The sequence below is a fragment of the Perca fluviatilis genome, chromosome 22 (assembly GCF_010015445.1).
Source record: "Perca fluviatilis chromosome 22, GENO_Pfluv_1.0, whole genome shotgun sequence".
Lineage (NCBI taxonomy): Eukaryota > Metazoa > Chordata > Actinopteri > Perciformes > Percidae > Perca > Perca fluviatilis.
In genome coordinates, this window is record NC_053133.1 from 18,591,162 (window position 1) to 18,612,289 (window position 21,128).

Here is a 21,128-nt window from a genome sequence, read left to right on the forward strand (position 1 = left end):
GGCAGACGTAACTACGCTAAAACCATTATACACTCTTTATCAGTGACAATTCTCCAAAAAGAAAAAACAAGAACCTACCATCATTGTACCATCATTCAAAAGTATAATTTATTGACCTTTGACAGTTTCCTTTGTTAAGCAGATATGTGCCTAATGTATAAATTAATTCATGGTCTTAGGCCACCACCGCTTAATCAATGTGTGTCATTTTGCAGGGACAATACTAGGGAGACCAGGGCATCAGCCACGGGTGACTGCTCGGATAAATTTAGGAAAACTGCTTTCGGACAATCAGCATTTGCTGTCAGAGCAGCAGCTCATTTCCCACCCATATCAGAGAATGCACAAGCTTTAGTATTTAAAAAACAACACTTAAAACATGGCTCAAGACAAATCAATAATGTGATCACTGATGTAAACATTTGTATGGAACCAACCAACTCTGAGACTATGTTTATAGTCAAACATTTTTGTAAGACGTTTTATATGTGATGTACTGTTTGTAAATATTGCAAACTGTTGGCTTGCAAACGGTTTTGCTTTTTAATTGTTATTATACAGTATGTTAAATGTAGTTGTACTGTATTGTTTTTTTAATACGTTCCAGCCCAGGGACCACAGATAGCTATATTGTGCTGTGCATGGCCCCTGTTAAATAAACAACAACAAAATTTAATTAAATCCAAAGAATGCATGACTTCCATGAATTTGAGATGGTGTCTCAAGAAGTGGGAATGGAACCCAATAATCTATCCATCCTGCTGTGAATGTTGGAAACCTAAAGAGAAATGTTCTCCCTCATGGGTTCATTGATATTCAAATGAAGCACCTTGGTCCATTTCTAATTAAAAGCACCGTGGCTCACTGCGCTAGATGGCAAATAGCTGCGATGGATGCCATTGAGATAAAACAAAACACAAGCTCCACATAGGGACAAGTTAGACCTGCTCGGTAATATTGTGTCTCATTTTGCTTCCCTCTCCTCCCTCTCAGCAGTTGGGGAAAAGTGGGGGATTAAACGGAGGAATCTGTCTCGCCTGATTGAACAGATGTAGCAGAATTTTGGGGGGTGGGGGGGGGGGGGGTAATAATAGGAATGGGATGATTAGAGAGGTAGGAAGATGAAAATGGACTCCTTCACATAAAGCCATTACCATAACAATATGTTCACTCGAGAAATGGGGCCTGCTGGGGATGTCTAAAACTCTACTGGACTCATATTGTCCTCGCAGAACAAAGCACAGATACCATTGCTGGCATTAAACCTCTGCGTTACTGCATTGTAAGTCGGTCATAGGTTGTTTTCATTTGTGTGCATTTTTCCATACATCTCCCACCTGCAGTGGCAAATCATTTGCAGAAAGCTTTTCAACTTCACTTTGACCGAACACAGTGTGAGTGGGTTTACTGCTTTGCATACTAACTTTTCCTTCCAGACAGGATACAGTTTGTGGGCCTAGACAGAATAATGGCGAGTTCACCAGTGGGCGATTTATAATTTTGATCCGTTTACAGCATGGAGGATTAGTTGTTGCCGCCTCGATGGCTGTCTGCCTTTTGAGGTTATTACTCAGCAGCACCCTTATCCCAAGGCCCCATGACCCATTCAACTTCCCCCTTACAGATCCCACGTCTTCATACTGTAAAAGAAAAAAAACAAAAGAAAAGGCAGAGGAGGTGCAGATGTTTGCTTCTCAGCTTGATTCAGAGAAGAAAAACCTGTTATTATATGAAATGATCATAATAATGTCTGTGATTCTTATGATGGTGAACATTTGTTAAAGTTTATTGTCATGATGGGAGATTTGTTTTTACAGCCTGTACATATGCCAAACAGAAACATACACAATACATGAAATATACACTTCGACTCACCGATTGAAAACAGTTGTGTAATGTCTCCTCTGAAGGAGCTTGATACTTTAACATTTTGAACAGAAAGCCTGCATTGCCATGCCAAGTGTTTAAGATGTTCTCTCTTCCTGTGTTTCTTCTCACCTCTCAAATCTCCACTGTTAAATGAAGAGGTAGAGAGGAAAAGAAAAGAAACTTTGCATTACAAACTGGGTGTGAGGAGTTTAAAGACTTGAGTGTTAACCAGCACAGGGAGGGTTTAATGAGTAGGAGCTTGACAGAAACAAGTTATACATTTTGCTATCATATAAATAGTGCAACGATAGACATGAAGAGAATACAATAAAAATAGTAAAAAATTAAATTAATTTAAAAGAAAAATTAAAAAGAAGAAAATTATAATAAAACAGAAAAAGAAAATAGTGCCGACCATCCACTCTCAACCAAGAAATCTCACAATTGACCACCCTCCTTCCTCATCTTGATATTATACACAGATGCTTTCCTCCATATTGTCCTGCATACAGACACAAAATTGATTAGTGTCACCATATATAATAGTCGCATCAACTTTAACATTTAGTACACACACAGTGATATGAAGTAAAATTAAGTTGAGTTAAAACACTAAAACACAGCAGTGTGGAAGCAGTGAGATAACATGCAAGTCCCCCAACTTTAGAGAAATGCAATACTAAACCTCTTTTATTAGACTAAAGATTTGACTGACAGTTGTTTACTCTCCCGTCAGATGTTCCAGTGGCTTTGATCGCCATCGGCAGGACTGGGTGGACAACAGCTGCCCAGATGAGGTGAGCAATCAAGCTTGACTTAAATGTGATAGTGCTTTAGATGTTTCTTTGTCTTGCTTGCTAATGATAAAATACATATGTGTGTGTGTGTTTGGAGCTGCCTGGTCCATTGCTGCAGTATGCACACACACACACACACACACACACACACACACACACACACACACACACACACACACACTATTTCTCTTAGCACACAGCCATGACAACATCTCTCATCTTTCAGACCAAGGACAAGATGTGTGACATCATCGACACCACGTATGTCTACCCCTTTACCACCACAATTGCCCCAAAAACAACATCCAGGAGCAAAGAGGCCACTGCCAGGGACACACCCTCCACCTCCCACCCTCCCACCAGCGTCCCCACTGAAGGTAAAGTGGAAAGGAGCTGGAACGAGGCCACGGCACATGTTGTTTAGAAGCCCAGAGCTTTCCTTCAGGTAGTGATGGATGCTCTGTTCTGGCAAGATTTTAAATGAAGTGCATTTGCTGGAACTGTTCTTTATTGGTATTGATGTGTTTCCTCTTTTATAACATGAGCAAGACACTTTTCTATCTTAGAAATTGCATAAATATGTAGGCCTACTGTAGCTCAACACACACAAAATTCATTCCAGATGGCAGGCAGTGGTGCAAGGCACAGCAGCTGTGTTTGTTCCAACTTTTAAACAATGCAGTTTGAATTAGGACAAATCGCTCCAAAATAGATGCACCCACACAAACCTGTGATCATGTTGTGGTCTGCTGGTTCGCCATCGATCTTTATTTTCAGAAACCTTTTATTCCTTTTCTGATGATGGATATTTTGATGTATCAAACTTATTCTTATCCTGTTATTGTTCTTCTGTTATTGTTATAGTTCTTCTTAATCGTTTTTCGGGTTAATTATGACGAACGAAGACCAATTTTCATTTTTGAAGGCTAAACGTTTAATAGGAAATTAGATTGAGCGCTGGCTTTTGTCACACTAAGTGGAAAGTGACTTTACAATCATTTTGGAGTTTAGTGAAATTGGCTCGATCTGATCTAGATATTGAGGTTGTCTGAAAGCTGTACCTTGTTATTAACTGTGTTCTCTCTCTCGCTTTTAAGGTCTTATTTTACATTTGAGGGCTCTTTCTAGTCGAGTTCCATTACTGTTGCTTTTTAGTGAAAAATAAAAAATCTAAAACACTGAACAGAGGCTATAAAGTTAAAAAGGCATTGTACAGATATATAACATTTGTTTGGTTGGACCTATATTCCTGTAAGGCTGGAGTGAATATGGCTGAAGTTACAGATCAGTAGAACATACAGATTTTTAAAGACACTCTAAAAGATAAGTTTGGTAAGGACTTCATCTTACAAAGTATCTACAGTGAAAGAGTAAAAACCCAACAGTAATGTAACAGTTATAGATGTATTAGCAACACATTAGCTTCTGACAGCTAGTATAGTGGCTAGCTTGGGCACTGTAGTTTATCCCACATCCACCTTCCTGCTGCCGAAAATACCCACCAGCAGACCAACTGTGTATTAATCTGCCACTGAAACTTTTAATAATACAAAAAACTATAATACTGTACATAAGAACATATTAAAATATGTATCATAAGTATCATAAACATGTAAAATAGTATAGCTTAAAGTACAAAAGGTTTGCAATTCAGAAGTCATATAGCCTAAACAAAGTAAAATACTGTACACAAAATAGCAGGTTGGTTTGTTGACAACAACAAAAATATGTTGTGCTAACAGATATAGCTAAAACAAATCTGACTATGAATAGTGAGTGAGAAGGAAATAATAATGTTAAAGTAGCTCGTGTTGCATGTTGGCACATACAATATTTGTGTATAGGAGATAGTGTTTTTGTATAAAAATTTAAATCAAAAAAGGGTTTTCAAACATGACATTTACAGTAGAAAAGGATAAAATATTTAATCTTTCATCCTCACTAACAATATTTCCCAGCAGTTTGAGGGTGTCTTCCTTTGATATTGCAGGGATTGAGTACATGATTCACGAGGCTTCACATGAGGCTAACCCAAACCACAATGCAGCATAATCTCAGAGTTACGTATCTAAGCAAATCCTCTTTGAAAAGAGCCGACTGGATTCTTCTGCTGATGATAGGAAAACGGCCAAGGTGTCCTTCAAAGTTTGTTTACTTACATTTTTTTTACTTCTCTCTAGAGGTGCAAGAGTTACGAGTTGGCTCGATTTATTGTGCCAATTTTCCCTTTTTATGACTATTGTGCAATTTATTTAAGTAAACAGGTAATTTATCTTAATCAGCTCCAGATGGGGTGGTACTGATTTAAAATGATAGGAGAGAGCCACTTACTCACCTACTGTCATCATATCAAACACTGTGTAAATATTCAATACCAAAAGCACACACACTGTACTGTATGTCTTGTCTTCTCCCGTGCTCATCTTGTGTTAATTGTATGTGATGTCTGGGATGCACAATGGGCACACATCACATTGAGCTGATTGACAACAAATCATTTCAGACATCCACTCTTATCCTCGTGATGAAATTGCTGCAGCCTTTTAAGAACATCTGTAGAGTAGGTGAGCCTCTGAATGACATATGGCTTCAACTGTGTATCTGTCAGATACAGTAGGATTCATAGTCAGAAAAGCTTTATTGTCCATCACAAATGGATAGAAATGTGTCTGACATGTCTTACAGGATAACTATGGTAAATATGGCTGTAAAGGAAGTAGCAAAATGCAAAAATATGTGCAAATTTAATTGTCATTTTCATAGTGTTATGTTTTTTTACAATTGTCAACTAATCCCATATAAACCAACCACAACTAACAATGCATTAAAGGTGCAGTAGGTAAGACTTATAAAAATAACTCTCTGGCATATTTGCTGAAACGGACCCTATGTTCGAGTAGAACTACATGAAGCAGGTAATAGAAGAATAAAAAAATCTGGCTCCTCTGGCACCACCTACAGCCTGTAGTGCAATTTGTAAAAATCCACAGCTCCCTGTTCAGATGCACCAATCATGCCCAGGAGGGGGGGTGTCAAACTGCGTGTCAATCACTGCTCATGTACATGCATTCATTCTCCCTTGTGGGGGGACGGGCTTCGGAGACCATTTTGGGCTTTAGCAGAAAGGGGGGAGGGACTGAGAAGTTGTCGATGTTGAAATTTTTTAGCTAAGTCCTGGATCTTCGCAATCCTACCTACAGCACCTTTAATCCCACTTTAAACTCATCCCACTATACGATATATATATATATATATATATATATATATATATATCTCACAGGAAGACCAAAACCAACACTGAACTCATCCCACTATACGATATATATATATATATATATATATATATATATATATATATCCTGTGAGATTTAAAATATAAAATATCTTCAGACTTAGCTGTTGGAATGAAGGATTTTTTTGACGTCATGAGATAAAGCATATGAATCACTGTTTTAGCTCATGGCACACTGCAAACAATCCATCTTCATGGTCTCTCAGCAAGGGACTAAGTCAAGGCTTTGACCTTGTCTGTGCTCAGTTACAAATTAAAAATGAAAGGTGATCGTGCTTTTGGGTTGTTGTTCCTTAAAAACGTGCTTCCTTTGGTAATTGCTCAATGTGGCTAATATTTGTGGTTAATATTTGGTTTATTGATATTTTTCATCCTGTCCACCTCCTCTAATTTCTTCTTTCCCTTCCCTGTTCCTTTGTAATTACTATAAAGCAAAGTGCTATTACATTAACTTACTGACTTTTAGGTTTTAAAGTCCAATTTTTCCAAAACAACAAAATTCTTAAAAATGGTCCTAAAAATGTCATTTTTTAAAGAGACTTAATAACTTGAGGTTGAGAATCTTTTGTAGTACAGCGCCTGCAGTGTTATTTCACTCTGTTCCTATCTCGTTGATGGTTTTTTTTTATCTATTGTTGAGTTTTTTTTAAGGTTTTCTACATTCAAGCCTGGGTTATCCATTATTTCATTCTCACAGAAAGGCATTTACTTTCATCGCTAAGTGAGGGAGTAGCCAAAATTTTCTCCATCACACCCCCATTAATCATCTTGTGGGGGCTGAGTTTAAATGGACACTTCATCGCAGTTGAGGTGCTGTATGGGCTGCTGTGATGAGGATGGATGCAGTGTGAAAACTGTCCATCTGTGAGGCAAAACACGACGCATAATCCTACAGATCAAACCAGGGTGTGTTGAGAGGACTAAAATGTGTTTGGTTTACGTGTGTGTGTGTGTGTGTGTGTGTGTGTGTGTGTGTGTGTGTGTGTGTGTGTGTGTGTGTGTGTGTGTGTGTGTATGTGTATGTTTGTGTGTGCAGGAGGTCAAGAGGTCATTCTGCAGTATTTGTTGTTTAGCTACGCAAAGAAACTCCTTGCACTTTCTGACACGTACAGAGGATCGGTTTCCCCAGCTCGCGCCTGTCTCTTCAGTTTCAGGGGTCAAAGGTCAGGTTGGAGAGCTGGCTGGGTGGCTATGGTGGACAAGAGAGTGAGAGGAAGGAAAAGAGACAAAAAGAGAACTATGTCTGTGTGGGTGGAGGTGTGTTTGGCTGTGAGAAACCCCAACATGGAGAGTTTTAATCTCTCTCTATTTACATTTAACTAAAGTTGATATGCCTGCTCAGGTGCCAGGTAAAACCATCTAAAACTGCAGTATAATACAACAGTCCTGCTATAAATCTCACCTCCTTGAAGGTAATGTTCACTTATTGTCGAAACTGTTTTAGAGAAGTGTTAATTCAACTGTATGATCATTGTCGAGGTTGTAGTTTGTGGTGCTGTTGAACTGTATGTCAATGAGGAAAGGCTAAATAACAAAAACATGTCTTTTAAACAGTTTTCCAACAGATTTGTTGTGCAGTGAAGGACTGATGTTGCTTAGGTGTTATTTTTACCTCATGGTCTAATGTTGATGTCTTTTTGAAGTTAGGGATTGTCTCAATAGTGCATGCATAACAGTCAAGAAAGCTTTACAGATTTTAAGAAGCGCTTTCCCATTTTTTCTATAGACACAATTTCCACTTGCATCTGCATGTACAACCCCCTTTTTTAAATGATGCTATATGCTCCCAGTGAGTTATGGCCCATACTTGTCAATATCTTCATAATTTTTTTAGACCATCTTTACATTCATGTGGGCCTCCTCCCATTATACACAGTCATGAGCTGAAGTTAGAGACCGTTTCATAAGTAGATGCCACATTAGGGCAGTTTTTAAATTTGTATTTATCTGTTTTTAAATATTTTGGATTCATTTTGCATTCATCGGAACATACTCCTCAAGTTTTTGAAGAAAAATCATGCAAATAGCCAATTAAAACTCTGTAAAACCTCCTGTTGTATTTCCACTAGTCATCTCCACCATGACTAGAAACTGTTACATAGTCTTTTATGAAGACCTTTTAAAGGTACAAATTATGATTTAATATTTGAGGAATTTTGGTACATTGTTCAAATATTGTGTTATTTTGCAAAATTTGTGGAAACTTAACTCGTATATGTATGAGGAGTATGAATGGCAGTAGAAAATAATTAAAAATAGAAAATTAAGCATAATAGACAATTTCCAGAGTAAAAACATCTAGAGTAGATGTCACCTCTCTCTCAGCTCTGGTATAAATCTGAACACAGTTATGAATATACATATTTTTGTGAAATAAACAGACACATATAGTGGTGTTGTGTTATACTCTTCTGGCTAAAACAGATTTAAAGGCTTCTATTTCGATTAACCAATGATGATGATCCATATTCATGACCCTCACTCTGGTGTCAAATGACTTGGACAAAATTGTATGCGGTCTCTTACAGTACAATATCTAATTTAATGATTCATTTTAGACACCCAAATGTGGCTGCATTTGTTCTTTTGAAAATTGAAATAGAAATCCTTTTGAATTAAATCGTTCAGTGTAATATATCTGGTAATGTATGTGTTGAATTTGCATAATGTGAATCGGTGTGCGTAAATGCCTGCTACCCTTCGAGGAGAAGTGGGTCACACTACATTTCCATATTTCACATGTATAGTTAACCCTAGACAGCTTTTATGTGCTGAATTATGCATGCTGGACCATTATATTCAAAGCTTTAATTTTTAATCAGATTTTAAGTGTAGTAAATTTCATGTTGAAAGGAAGATGGTCCACTAATGAAAGAAGCTTTATCTCATTTGGGACCTTCGGGGAGTTGCTTATATTGTCAGAGCTTCACAAACAGACTACAAAGAGAAATATTGATTATTATTTCTGAACGCTCACATCTTTCTCTCTTTGTCTCCTCACAGATGATACCAAGATCGCACTGCATCTCAGAGACAACCAGGGTAGGTCTCTATCTTCCACTGCTGTGGCGTCCAAACGGTTGTTGTGCCTTTACTCCCTGTTGTATTTATGGCTGGGTGTGTTTATTTGTCTGCCTCCTGTTTCTGTTTTCACCACTGAGGTATTGGTCCCTGATTGCTTTTTGAGCTTTTTGGAGGATGTGTGACTCAATCAGCTGATAAACTTCATCCAACTATAATGCTTAACTGTCCTTTGTGGGTTGCAGCGATCAATTATAGTGTCTGGACCGGTGTGAGGGAAGACCAGGGAGAGTAGAGGCTGTGTGTCCAAAAGTAGCAAATAAAGTCACAAAGGCAACAGAAAAACCATATATATGATATTTTTTCAGTAAGACATGGCTGTTTTCCTGCAAGGCAGAGGTTAGAAAAAGCGGTAGCTGTATAAACATGAAGATACAGTGGCTCTTTGAATGTTCAACTTAATGCATGTTTGCATTAAAACACTTATTAAGACATCACTCTTTAATTGATGCATTATTCACCTAAATTACATAAAACTATCACAAATAATTTGACTGTGGTTGATGTGACTAATGCTACATTTGTCACAGCACCTTGAGAATTCAGCATTTTCTTATGTACTGAGCACAACATGCTTTAATCGCTAATATGTGCAAAACATCAAAACTCTGAAATGACCTCTCCAACTCTATCAGTTTTCCAGAGATAGCCTCTCAAATGTTTCCAGCTTGAGAGAATTGGAATTCGCCGGCTTCTATCACACTTTCATTACACAAACGCTGCATGTCTCTCCTTACTCCGCCTGGCATTGTGACGATATCTCTCTGCGGGCCATTTTTTGCTTCATGCATCTAAGCACATACCTGCCAATAATGGTATTCAAGGTGAAAAGTAATTGGGAGGAAGGCACCAGGATGATCATACTGTTAGTGGAAGACATATAAAGCATGAATTTCTACTGCCCAAGTCAAAGATAGTAGTTAGTACATGTTATTAGTATTTATACATGTTTTATAGACCAGACAGTGATTAGAATGGTTTTAAAATGTGTCTTCTTCGTGCCAGTTGACCTAGATGATCCAGGATGTCTTCACTTGTTTAGCTCTCATATCAGTCAGTTACACCAAGGTGTCCTCTGACATTGACTGTGGTAGGAAACGCTGAGGTGGTTACAGCTACAGTAAGTGCTGAGATAAGGAACATCAGGAGCCCTTTCTCTGGAGTTTCTACTCAACTCTGCCACTCCTCAGCAACCATTTACAAAGACTCTGAATTATAGGTCTGCAAATTTTGTATGTGTTAGTTTCCTAAAAAAACATTAGCCAGGTGAGAGAACGGTTGTGCTCCAGAGCTGAAAAAGGATCAGCTTGGCTGGGTTTCCGTTGGTCTCATTTGTCCTTTCTGAAAAGCTCTAATGTATTTTATTGCTTTCTAAGAGCTCTGCTGCCCATTAGTGCTTACTCAGTCTCCTCAGGTTCTAGCAGTCATAAGGACAACGCTAATGGAGAATGAATTCAGGCCAATTTGCTTGAAACGTGCCATTTCTGTGTCCAGACTGCATTGTGCTACAATGATAAATATTACCAAACATTTCCATAATTATGAACTTATGAATATTTGGATATTTGGCTCTATGGATTACAATGTCTGTCGGGCTACACTGAAATATCTCAACAACTAGAGCTACAACAGTTAGTCGATTGATGCTGGTTAGCCTTTCACTTGTGAGGATTTTATTTTTGTCTTTCTTATAAATATCTTTGGGTTTTATACTTTTGGTCAGACAAAAGAATTTGAAATTGTCACCTTGGGCAATAGGATATTTTCCCTATGAATTGATTGATCCGATAAATACTTAATACAGTACATTAATCATTGTTAAGACAAAGACAATAATCATTGGTCGCAGCACTATCAACAAACTATTGGATGGACTAAAATTAAGTTTTGTGCAGACGTTGATGGTGCCTACAGGATGAAGCCTACTGACTTTGGTGATCCTCTGAATCTTTCTCTAGCGCCCCCAACAGGTTACATTTTCAATTAGTTTTTTGGTTTATTATATGATATTTACATCAGCCTTGGCTGTTTAGCTTTAAATAATTAGCATGCTTACATGCAAAATTAACCTGGTGAACGTGGTTAACATTATACCTGCTAAACATCAACATGTTAGCATTTAGCTCAAAGCACCATTGTGCCAAAGTACAGCCTGACACGGCAGCTAGCATGACTGGATACTCATATTGCATTTTCAACTGCATTAAATGGCAAAACAAAGCAGACATGAAGACTAATTAAATATATGTTTTTCGCTGTCCTGTCTTTCAACAATCCACTTTGACCCAGTATAGACTCTGCTGTCCTTTTGTAAATGTACTGCTCACAGGAATCCAGATAAAACTGTCAGTCAGAGCTCCTCCAGGGGCCTGAGCAGACCTGTCTCTGCTAGCATCCCACTGATTATTTAGCTGGAAGGCTGTTGATTTCTCATTGTGTCTCCATCTCTTCTCAGTCGCATGCCCCCTGCTAACCTACTAACACCCAGACTAACAGCCTGCCGCATTGTTTGGGCTTCCAGCTGACCAAGAGATGGCTCTTGGACTCTTCAGCTCTGACAGATAAACACAAGAAAAATGCCTTTCTGAGAAGACAAGAGAAAAATAAAACTACCTCACAATGTGTTTAGGATTATATAGCGCGAATGTCATAATGTCATTGTCTCTGCCAAATTGTTTTTCTCTGAAAAGTAGGGCTCCTGAGTTGCTACGTGTAAGGCTGACTGACAGTAAACTCTGAGAGCTATCATGAATAACACTATTCGACACCAAAAGGCATTATGAAAACAGTTTTCAGTCGGATTATGGGCAATGCAGGTGATCTATTGTTTTGTTTAATGTGAAACTATGTCGAGTGATGTTTCAGCACACCAAATGATCCATACTTTGTCATTTTTTGAATTTCCAGTTAAGGAGTGCACATAATGGCTACACTGACTTACAGACCCACACATTCACAGTGACTCCCCACACACACATTGGACAGGTTTGATTACCACCAGGTTATTCTGTGTGCTGGAAATCAATGAGGCAGGGAGCCAGGGGAGAGGCTGGTTGGCTGACAAGCTCGGCGGTGGCTATAGTTGCTAATTAAAGCCATTGGGCAGCCTTGTGAATAGATCTGGGATGAACCGCTATAAATCTGTGTGAGATAAGATGTGAGGACATTTCATAATCACTTCATTAGTTTTCCCCTGCTGATCAGTTTCACTGCTGGGACTAAGAACATTTTCTCTTTGTATTTTGTTCTTCTATTCTTATTCAATGTGCTCTTCTAGCAGACAAATTGCAGGTGAAAATTCTCTTGTTTTTTGTGTCGGGATAACATTTTGCATCCATAGATGAAAACGAATATTCCCAATAGGTTACAGGACCTTTTCATAATCTTCAAAAGAACTCTCAAAACACCTGCTGGGTCGACTCTGAATAGATAGAATCTGATATGAATCTGACAAAGGTTTAAAGACAAAGGATTTCTTCTAAGGCTCACTGAAGGACAGACTTAATATGTAGTCACTATACAGTCTCTTCAGTTTGCATTGCCACGACTGAAGGCTACAGAAGTTCTCTTATCAGCATATATAGGTTTGTTTCGTACTATCAGGAACAACTGCTGCTAACCTTGGTTTGGGATTAACTCTTTAACTTGTATTTGCAGGAAAGAAGAGCTGCTCATGAATACCTAAAGACCACAGACCACAGAATGATCATGCCACAGAGTACTAAAGACCCAGTTTGAACATGAACCTTGAATTTGCTCTCAAAGTGAAGGAAATGTTCTCTAGGACAGAAAAAACCCCACTATGAAATCCTCTGAAAATGAATGTGAACGTATATATTTTCAAACATACAGTACACGGCTGACTGGGATTTGCGGTGTCACTGTTTTAAGTTTTGAAATCAAATGTCTGTCTTTTTCACTGTGATGACAGTTTGAATTTGGGCTACAAGTACCGTATGTCAATTTTAAGGCATATTAGTACATGTAAAGAGAGTAGGGTATAGATGAATGATGAGTGCCCCCTGCTGCTCAACAACAGAACTGCAGCAGAAGGAGGAAAACATAATTTTGGTGTATCTAAAGTATCTCTGCATTTAAGACACTGTATAATAAAAAAACAAACATGTATCTGTATCTCTGTATAAAAACCTGTAACATGCTATTTTGTTTTTTTGTTTTTCAGTGCTGCCTGCAGACAGTGCTGTAGACAGGAAGCCAGGTACACACCCTTTGCACACTGGTCTGATCCTCGGCATCCTCCTGGTGATGCTTGTCATGGTTGGCGGCGTGCTGGTCACCGTGTACATCTACCATCACCCGACCTCTGCAGCAAGCCTCTTCCTCATTGAGGTGAGTGGAGACCAGTCTTGTATAAAGTACTTGGAAGCAATACTTGAGTAAAAGTACAAGTATGTCACCAGAAAACGACTTTGGTAGAAGTTAAAGTCCCCTTTTAGAATATTACTTGAGTAAAAGTCTTAACGTATCTGACATTTACTGTACTTAAGTATTAAAAGTAATTTTCTGATATTATATGTATATATAGTGTGTGTGTATATATCTATATATATATATATAGAGATATATATATATCTATATATATACTTAATTTTTAGAAGTAAAAGTAAAGAAAAACCTTGATTATGATCTTTATTGTGGCTTCCTAATAGTAAAGTGTAATATTCGGGGTTTCCGCACCCTCTTAAACATCAAATTCAAAGTCAACTTTGTTCAAAGTCAACAAAGAGTAAAACAGAAACAGAATTTTATCTTTTTGTTAGGAAGAATCTTTGACTCTGACGTACAAAAGCATTTCTTGCAAGTAATGAGTAACGAAGACGCTTGTCAATCACTGCTCATGCACACGCATTCATTCTTCCTTGTGGGGGGAGGGGCTTAGGAGACCGTTTTAGGCTTTAGCAGAAAGGGGGGAGGGACTGAGAAGTTGTTGATGTTCAAATTTTTGGGCTAAGTCCTGGATCTTTGCAATCCTACCTACGGCACCTTTAAGAGTGAAAGTTTATTCTTGACCTTGGAAACACTAGTTAACAGAATAATCTCAAAACAAGGTCCATTTAGTAGCTGTTCTGGAGCTTTTGAGATTGACCATTAACCTCATACTAAAATATTTCAGAGGCCTAAAAATTTAAATTAAATTTTAAAAAAATTTGTAAAAGGTTCTTCTTAAGTCCCAAAAAAAATTCTTTTAAGCAAGATCTCAAGAGTTTTTTTTTTTTTAAGGAAGCTCCAGAGCAGCTAGTTAAATGGACCTTGTGGTGAAATGTCTTTGGAAAAATTATTAGCTCACAATTTATGGACCTGTAGGATGAGGATACTGTAGGTAAAGCTTGTGCTTCAGTAAAAAAGATGGATCCTCTATGCGTTTCATACAGTATATTGAATGATGAATTATGCAATCATGTCTTCCCAAATTTGAGACATTTTGGAAGTTAAATCCACAATAATCTGTTCCATTCACTGTTTTTCTTTGACTACCTTTATCACTACAACAACATGTATGACTTATATTCAGGATTTTAGTTATCCCTTGCCAGTATGGAGTTTTATTTAGAAATGCATACAAACGTTTTAGTTCTGAAAAGACACATTTTTTCTCAAACCTTCAAACATTTCGGCGTAATAGCAAAAAACGATATCTGTACAAAAACCAGACACCATTCAGTGCTCGGTCCATTTTCCTTCAACTCCTTACTCGTAAATATGAATACGATTTTCAGAGGGGAATGATGAAACTTGGTGCACACAGTCTTTCTTAATACATGAATGTGAATTCTGGGAGCATGAGTAGGTGCTGTTTGGAGAGTGTAGCACAGTGAGAACAAAACAAAACTTCTTAATCATGCTCATGTTCAAAGTTTTTCTCATTGTCAATTTTACAAGGTCAGTCACAGGAACTCCCTGATGTGGATTTTACTCGCTAAAGTGAAGCCCTCTTCTTGGCATACTAAGTATACATGTTGTAGGAAAAAAGAAACAAAAACAAAAGATATCTGCTTTACAAAAGTATTCTTCTTTTTTTTAAGTTGTTGTCTGATCAGTGAAGATTCACTTTGGTAAAACTGCTCACAGACGTGTAAAGACATTTCAGAATTATCATTCAAGGTTTTATTGTGAGAAAACACGTTATTGAGGTGTGTGTGTGTGTGTGTGTGTGTGTGTGTGTGCCTGCCTGCGTGTGTTAATGTGTGGCATTTCTATTTTTGCTAAACACTCGACACCTCAACTCGGCCGAGAAATCTGAAATCACTCCTTTTACTCGTTCACTACTACTCCCTATGTAATTAGACGCTCAATAATTTACTCTATAATGAGCAGAAATTTGAGATTTTGGATAGTTATCACTGGCAGGTTTAGAGTCGCACAGCTGTAATTTGTGGGGCATTGCATTGTAGGACTGCTAGCAGAAAGAAGGGTGCATGCCACGGACACTACTTTTTTTGTTCTATTTGGGGAATTTTTCACAGCACTATATAAAGCATAAATTACACACTCAGACACTATCAAATGGCGGGGGGCAAATATAATGCACCATATAGTAGACTTAAAACAACACCAAAGATTCTTTTGTCCCTTTATCGTTTCAGTGGTTCATCAACTCGTAACAGGGTGAACAGCACTTCTGCATTCGCTTTGCGGCCCTCTACCGGCTATAACTGCACTATGCAAGTTTGCCAGATTGGATAGCGGATCTGTAGTTCGAACAGCGGATGTGTAGTTCAAACAGCGAAAATGGGCAATTCTGCTTCCAATCTGTAATGGACCGAAGAGGAAAAGTGCTTTGTTGTTGCTTTAATAGGGAGTTGATTTTGGACAGTCTGGCTCTCCTAAGATCACAGACGTAGATCAACCTCAGCCCTAACCTTTTACCTTGATGACGCTGATCTTTATCTAAACGCTGTCCTCACACATGTCCTGTCCTGTCCACCCTCACAGAGACGCCCAAGCAGGTGGCCAGCCATGAAGTTTCGCCGGGGGTCAGGTCACCCAGCCTACGCAGAGGTGGAGCCAGTGGGCCAGGAGAAGGAGGGCTTCATCGAGTCCGAGCAGTGCTGAGGGAGGAGGGGGTGTCTGCATCCCCGCGGCCCCCCTCCTGTGACGGGCCTCCTCCCTCCTGCTCCACAGGGACTTCTCACCAGGAACCCTCCAGGATCTGCTTAACAGTGTACACAATGACTCGTTAAGACTGCGGAATTTGTCGGTTGAGCGCTAGATGGGACTGGATACAGCAGCCGACGATATGAGCAAATAAGAAAGCCCTTCAAACTGATCCCAGGCAAACCCATTGTTCAGCTCCTGTTGGCAAAGAAATTACCTACTGGGGACAGAGGGAGGGAACAGCGTTGATGTCATCGACTCAGTCAGCATTGGTTATGTTTTGCCATGGAGGGATTGAACAGCCTGACTGCCTAGACTGGATACTGGTGTGGTTGAGGGGGGAGCAGGGTGAATTACACAATATATATTTTCAGAAACAATACAGAGTATGTGAACAGAGATTTCCACTTTATTGTCGGTGGGGTTATACTATATAGGCCTTGATATATCCATCAGGTTTTTACTTATTTTCCTTTTTCTTTCAGTATGTTGTTTTCACAGGGGTTGGCACATTTAGTATCTGTACAGACCATCGGTATTGCTTTTCAATACCATAGCAGGTTTTATTGACTTTTCCACTGCCTGCTCTACACAGAGAGGATGCAGCTGTGCGATATGACGTGAGCTGAAAGCCCGTCACTGCAATTGATTGCAGCTCGGAGAAAAGCTCAAAATTTCAGCAGCGCTGTTAAATTAGTTTGTGATGTTTGACGGGTTTAATTTTCTAAAAAAAAATAAGTGTAAGATGTTTTTTGTTCACTGAGAATATCTGTGTTTTTTTAATGGGTGATGGGCACACGCTATCTTTCTTAATCATTTGATTGGTTCTTTGATTGATTCCTCACTTAATGGATATAATTTTACTGTATGTATTTTGTTTTGTTTTTATTTTCGCAGTTTTTTCATTACTGCTGTGCCATTTTGTCCCCAACTAGAGTTTGCACAATTTTTTTCTCATTTGACATGTGGTACTAATGCAAAATTACAAGACAGGCGCTTGTGAGTGTGTATGCTGAATATATTTTCTTAAGTGGTTGTGTGTGTGTGTGTGTGTGTGTGTGTGTGTGTGTGTGTGTGTGTGTGTGTGTGTGTGTGTGTGTGTGTGTGTGTGTGTGTGTGAGAAAATGCAAAAGAGAGCAGTTTACATTAGTGATTGGATATCCACCTGCTTTATGGGTGCATATGTTTGAGCTGGCTCTGCACAGGTGATTCTTATTGATTTGAATCTGAGGTATCTGGATAAAGTTTGTGTGAGCCAGAAAACAAACTGGTATGGTTGGAATTTCCCTTGATTTTTACAGTTTAGTTTCCTTTTCCAATATGTTGCCAGCATAACCATAAACTAGTCTGTTCTGCTCATTCGTGACAACACATTAATGTATATACCAAGGCCAAAACATTTGCAGATTCAGGTAACTCATGGCAAACATTTTTTAGTATAGCAGATTAGTACAGAAAAACTTTTTTTATTTTTTATGAGTGGCCTTTTTTCTCTACTTTTTTACGTAAATGTGAATACTGTTCCAATCATTACTGTCACCAATCAATACACAAGGCTTCTGACTGAACAAATTCAAACATTCACTTTTACTGTTAAAAATGTAATCTCGAGACAAAATCATGTTTTTACACCAATGATTGTAGACTCATTTTAGATCAGTATCCTGGAAATCTACTGAAAAATAAAAAGTGCAATATTACACCCATTCAGTTTGACACTGTAAATAGCCTACTTAAAAATAGCAATTATCTGAATATTTTCATTTTAATTTTTAATTCACACCTTGTCGTCATCACATTGAGACCAAAGACTAATCAGCGTTATATTTTCAAGTATTTACCTCAACCTCCCCACTGCCTCAGCAGCTATACCACTATCCACAACATACCAGCTATTGTAGCTTTAGTTTTTTTGTTATAGTGGTATTTTACTGACATTTACAATGTGTCATATAAAAACTGCCCCTCCTCCTAACAACGATCGTCCAATCGTAGTTTAGCAATCTGTCGCGTTTTGGATTTCTCCACACATGTTCAAGCGGTGTTACATGGGATTAAAAGAAAGATAGTTTGAATTATGTATATTCTTTATATACTTTGCCAATTTTAAACCAGCTCTGTGTCATGACACTGTGTGTGCAGATTTAACGGCTTCCCTCCGGCACTAGTTTTTTACTCAATGCAGAGTGATGCTGGTGGGTATTATATGAACCAATCAGATTGCTTGATTTGAGCTTCCCCTTTAGTCAGCTAGCTAGCTGCATGACGTTAATTGAGCTGCATTAGTTGTGTTATAATACATCCGTGGTTGTGTTACAGGTTGAGTGTAAAAGCCCCGTTCACCACTAACATTGTTTCATCCAGATGGTTAGCTAGAAGAGTGTTTTTATGATTTTGAAATACTGACAGGACAGCGGTAAGTGTTTTTACAATTCTGGGGTTTTCAAACATTGGGTAACGTTAGCTAACTGTATGCTAGCTAGCTAATACAAATGTGTCTGCCTTCGAAATAATATGTAACATTAGCCGTCATGTGCAACTTTAAGCTCCATTTTACAAAATGTGTGTTTTAAAATAAAGTTTTCAACCCACTCATGGATCCAACGTCAGCCTATTTAGCTAGCTAGCTAGGTAGCTAACGTTACAGCTGATCGAGTCTGCTGTCAGGCAAAATCGACGGTCCTCTGCCAGAAAGGACAAGTCCGATTTCGTCTACCTCTATCTGAAATTATAGACCTATTGTTTCAAATTTAATTTAATTTCGATTTATTAAAAAAATGGGGGGGGGGTTTTTTTTTTTTTTTTTTCCCACCTAAAGATGAAGTAAAAAAACATGCACACTGACTCTCTTTACAACCACTCTGAGATCTGACTTTTCTAACTCACTGACTTTAGAGAGAATCTTAACTGAGATTACATTTTTTTTTTTTTTTTTTTTTTGTTATGCCAAACATTTTGGCCCATCCCACATGGGATTACAAGACACCACAAATTTACGTATTTAACAAACATCTTCCTATCGCATATACAAATCATTCGGAGAAATGCATGAATAAAAATATATACATATACACACATATACACATATGTATATACACGTACACACATACCACACACAAACAACAAATTCTCATCTACAATTCATCTCGATAAAGAGCTTTTTTCCTCTTCTCCCAAGCTTTATCTAGATAATTGGCTAATTTATGTTTCATATGTGAACAGCCATCTCAGTCTTTGAGCATCATCCATATTTACCAAATCAATCTCTGCTTTTATCCTACAAAACAAAACATCACGCTGTTCACAATAAAAAGGACAATAGAAAACAAAATGGAACAAATTTTCTATATCATTCAAACAACACATAGGACAGATCAGTTTTTCCTCTTCTACATTAACATATCGTCCTGTTTCAATAGTCAAAGTTAAAATTGATCCATGCGGAGAAATGCTCTTTGCAAGTGCTTGGAACATCTGCTTGTTTTACACTGCCACCTGAAACTGCAAGTGTTTTTATGAAAATGCAGTAATAGAAAGTGGCCGACGGTCGTTTTTGTCTGTGTTAAACACGTCTACACAAAAGCCGAAACACTTTGGTAATAGAAAGCGCAGAACAGAAGTCTTCACTTGCTTCACTGGACTTGACTAATCACTTTCACTCCCACTTTCTTAACGATGTTATTTTAGATGACGAAAAGCAGCATAGTAGTGTTGTTGAGATCGGTTACTGCTTTTGCTCTGGTCAATGAGTCGGGTTGAAAGATGTTAAGTCACACAGATTCAGCGACGATTGCCAGAGCTCAATATAAAGAAACAAGAACTGTGACCTTGTTTTATCTTATCATGGCACACAACAATACTCAAAATCACACAGTATCATAGCTGTCTGTAATTTCTGTAACTACTGTTGTTTTGATTACATTTGAAATAAACAATGTTGTAAAAAACAAATATCTGTTGAATATTGCTATTTTACCCCTGTTGCTGTGTATAAGTGTTTTTTTTATTATTATTTAAACATACATGGGACTATTTAGTAAGTATGTATGTAGGATAGAGCGAGCAAATTTAATATCCACTACTCCATTGTTCATCATTAATCGTTATTTGTACATCCAGCAGAGAAACAATGAGCAGCTAGGAAACTGACTTATGCATTATTGTGGCTTAAATGCCACCATAATTCATTTAAAAATGCATGCCAAAAAATATCTTGAAACAGATTAATTTGGAGGAAAGCCAGTTTCTTAATACTTAAAGCTCATTCTGCAAGTCAATCACTTGACTATGAAATCTTCCCACAGCAGCATGCAGCCAGTTTCAGTTTCAAGAGAATGTTATACTTTATATCATCTATATCGGCCCTAAAAGAGAGCATGAACGTAAAAAATGCTGTCTGGTTTGTGTGAAATCCTTGGATCGGGTAGATAGTGGCCTTCCCAGCAAATTGAGGAGCTAAAGCTCTACAGCAGTACAGAGAGAAAGCGGAGTAGACAAGACAGCAAAGTGGAGCAAAAATGGAGGAATGAAACCGGAGGGAAATATTATTAAGCAGTAGCACTAAGGCCAAAAAGAGAATTAAACTTCTATAATTTTTGGTACTAGAGGATAGAGACAGAAAGTAATGATGTGTGCTACATAAAGACAAGTGCTGCACATTTTAGCCTATAGACCAGGGGTCACCAACCTTTTTGAAACTGAGAGCTACTTCATGGGTATTGAGTCATACAAAGGGCTACCAGTTTGATACACTCTTCTGAAATAACAAATTTGCTCAGCTTGCCTTTAGTTAGATATGATTATTAATGATTAATGATGCTCATCTAGGTGAAGACACTGATCATGTTAATGATTTCTTACAATAATTATCAACAATAACTTAACAAGGTGGGAAACAGATAATATCAATATTCAATTTTCATTTTTAGAACAGGCCTGAGGGCTACTCATGTGGTCCTTGGGGGCACCATGTT

At 38.1% G+C, this 21,128-nt stretch overlaps 1 protein-coding gene across 1 annotated transcript in view; it reads left to right on the top strand.

The window, feature by feature from the left end:
* The window catches only part of plxdc2 (plexin domain containing 2), a 102,659-nt gene extending 83,913 nt beyond the window's left edge, over positions 1-18,746 (top strand). The window contains exons 10-14 of the mRNA XM_039790115.1: positions 2,606-2,666; positions 2,893-3,043; positions 8,962-9,000; positions 13,223-13,389; positions 15,994-18,746. Of these exons, the coding sequence (XP_039646049.1) occupies positions 2,606-2,666; positions 2,893-3,043; positions 8,962-9,000; positions 13,223-13,389; positions 15,994-16,113 (538 nt within the window). The 3' untranslated portion in view covers positions 16,114-18,746. The remainder of the gene's footprint in view (positions 1-2,605; positions 2,667-2,892; positions 3,044-8,961; positions 9,001-13,222; positions 13,390-15,993) is intronic.
* The last annotated feature ends 2,382 nt before the right edge of the window (positions 18,747-21,128 follow it).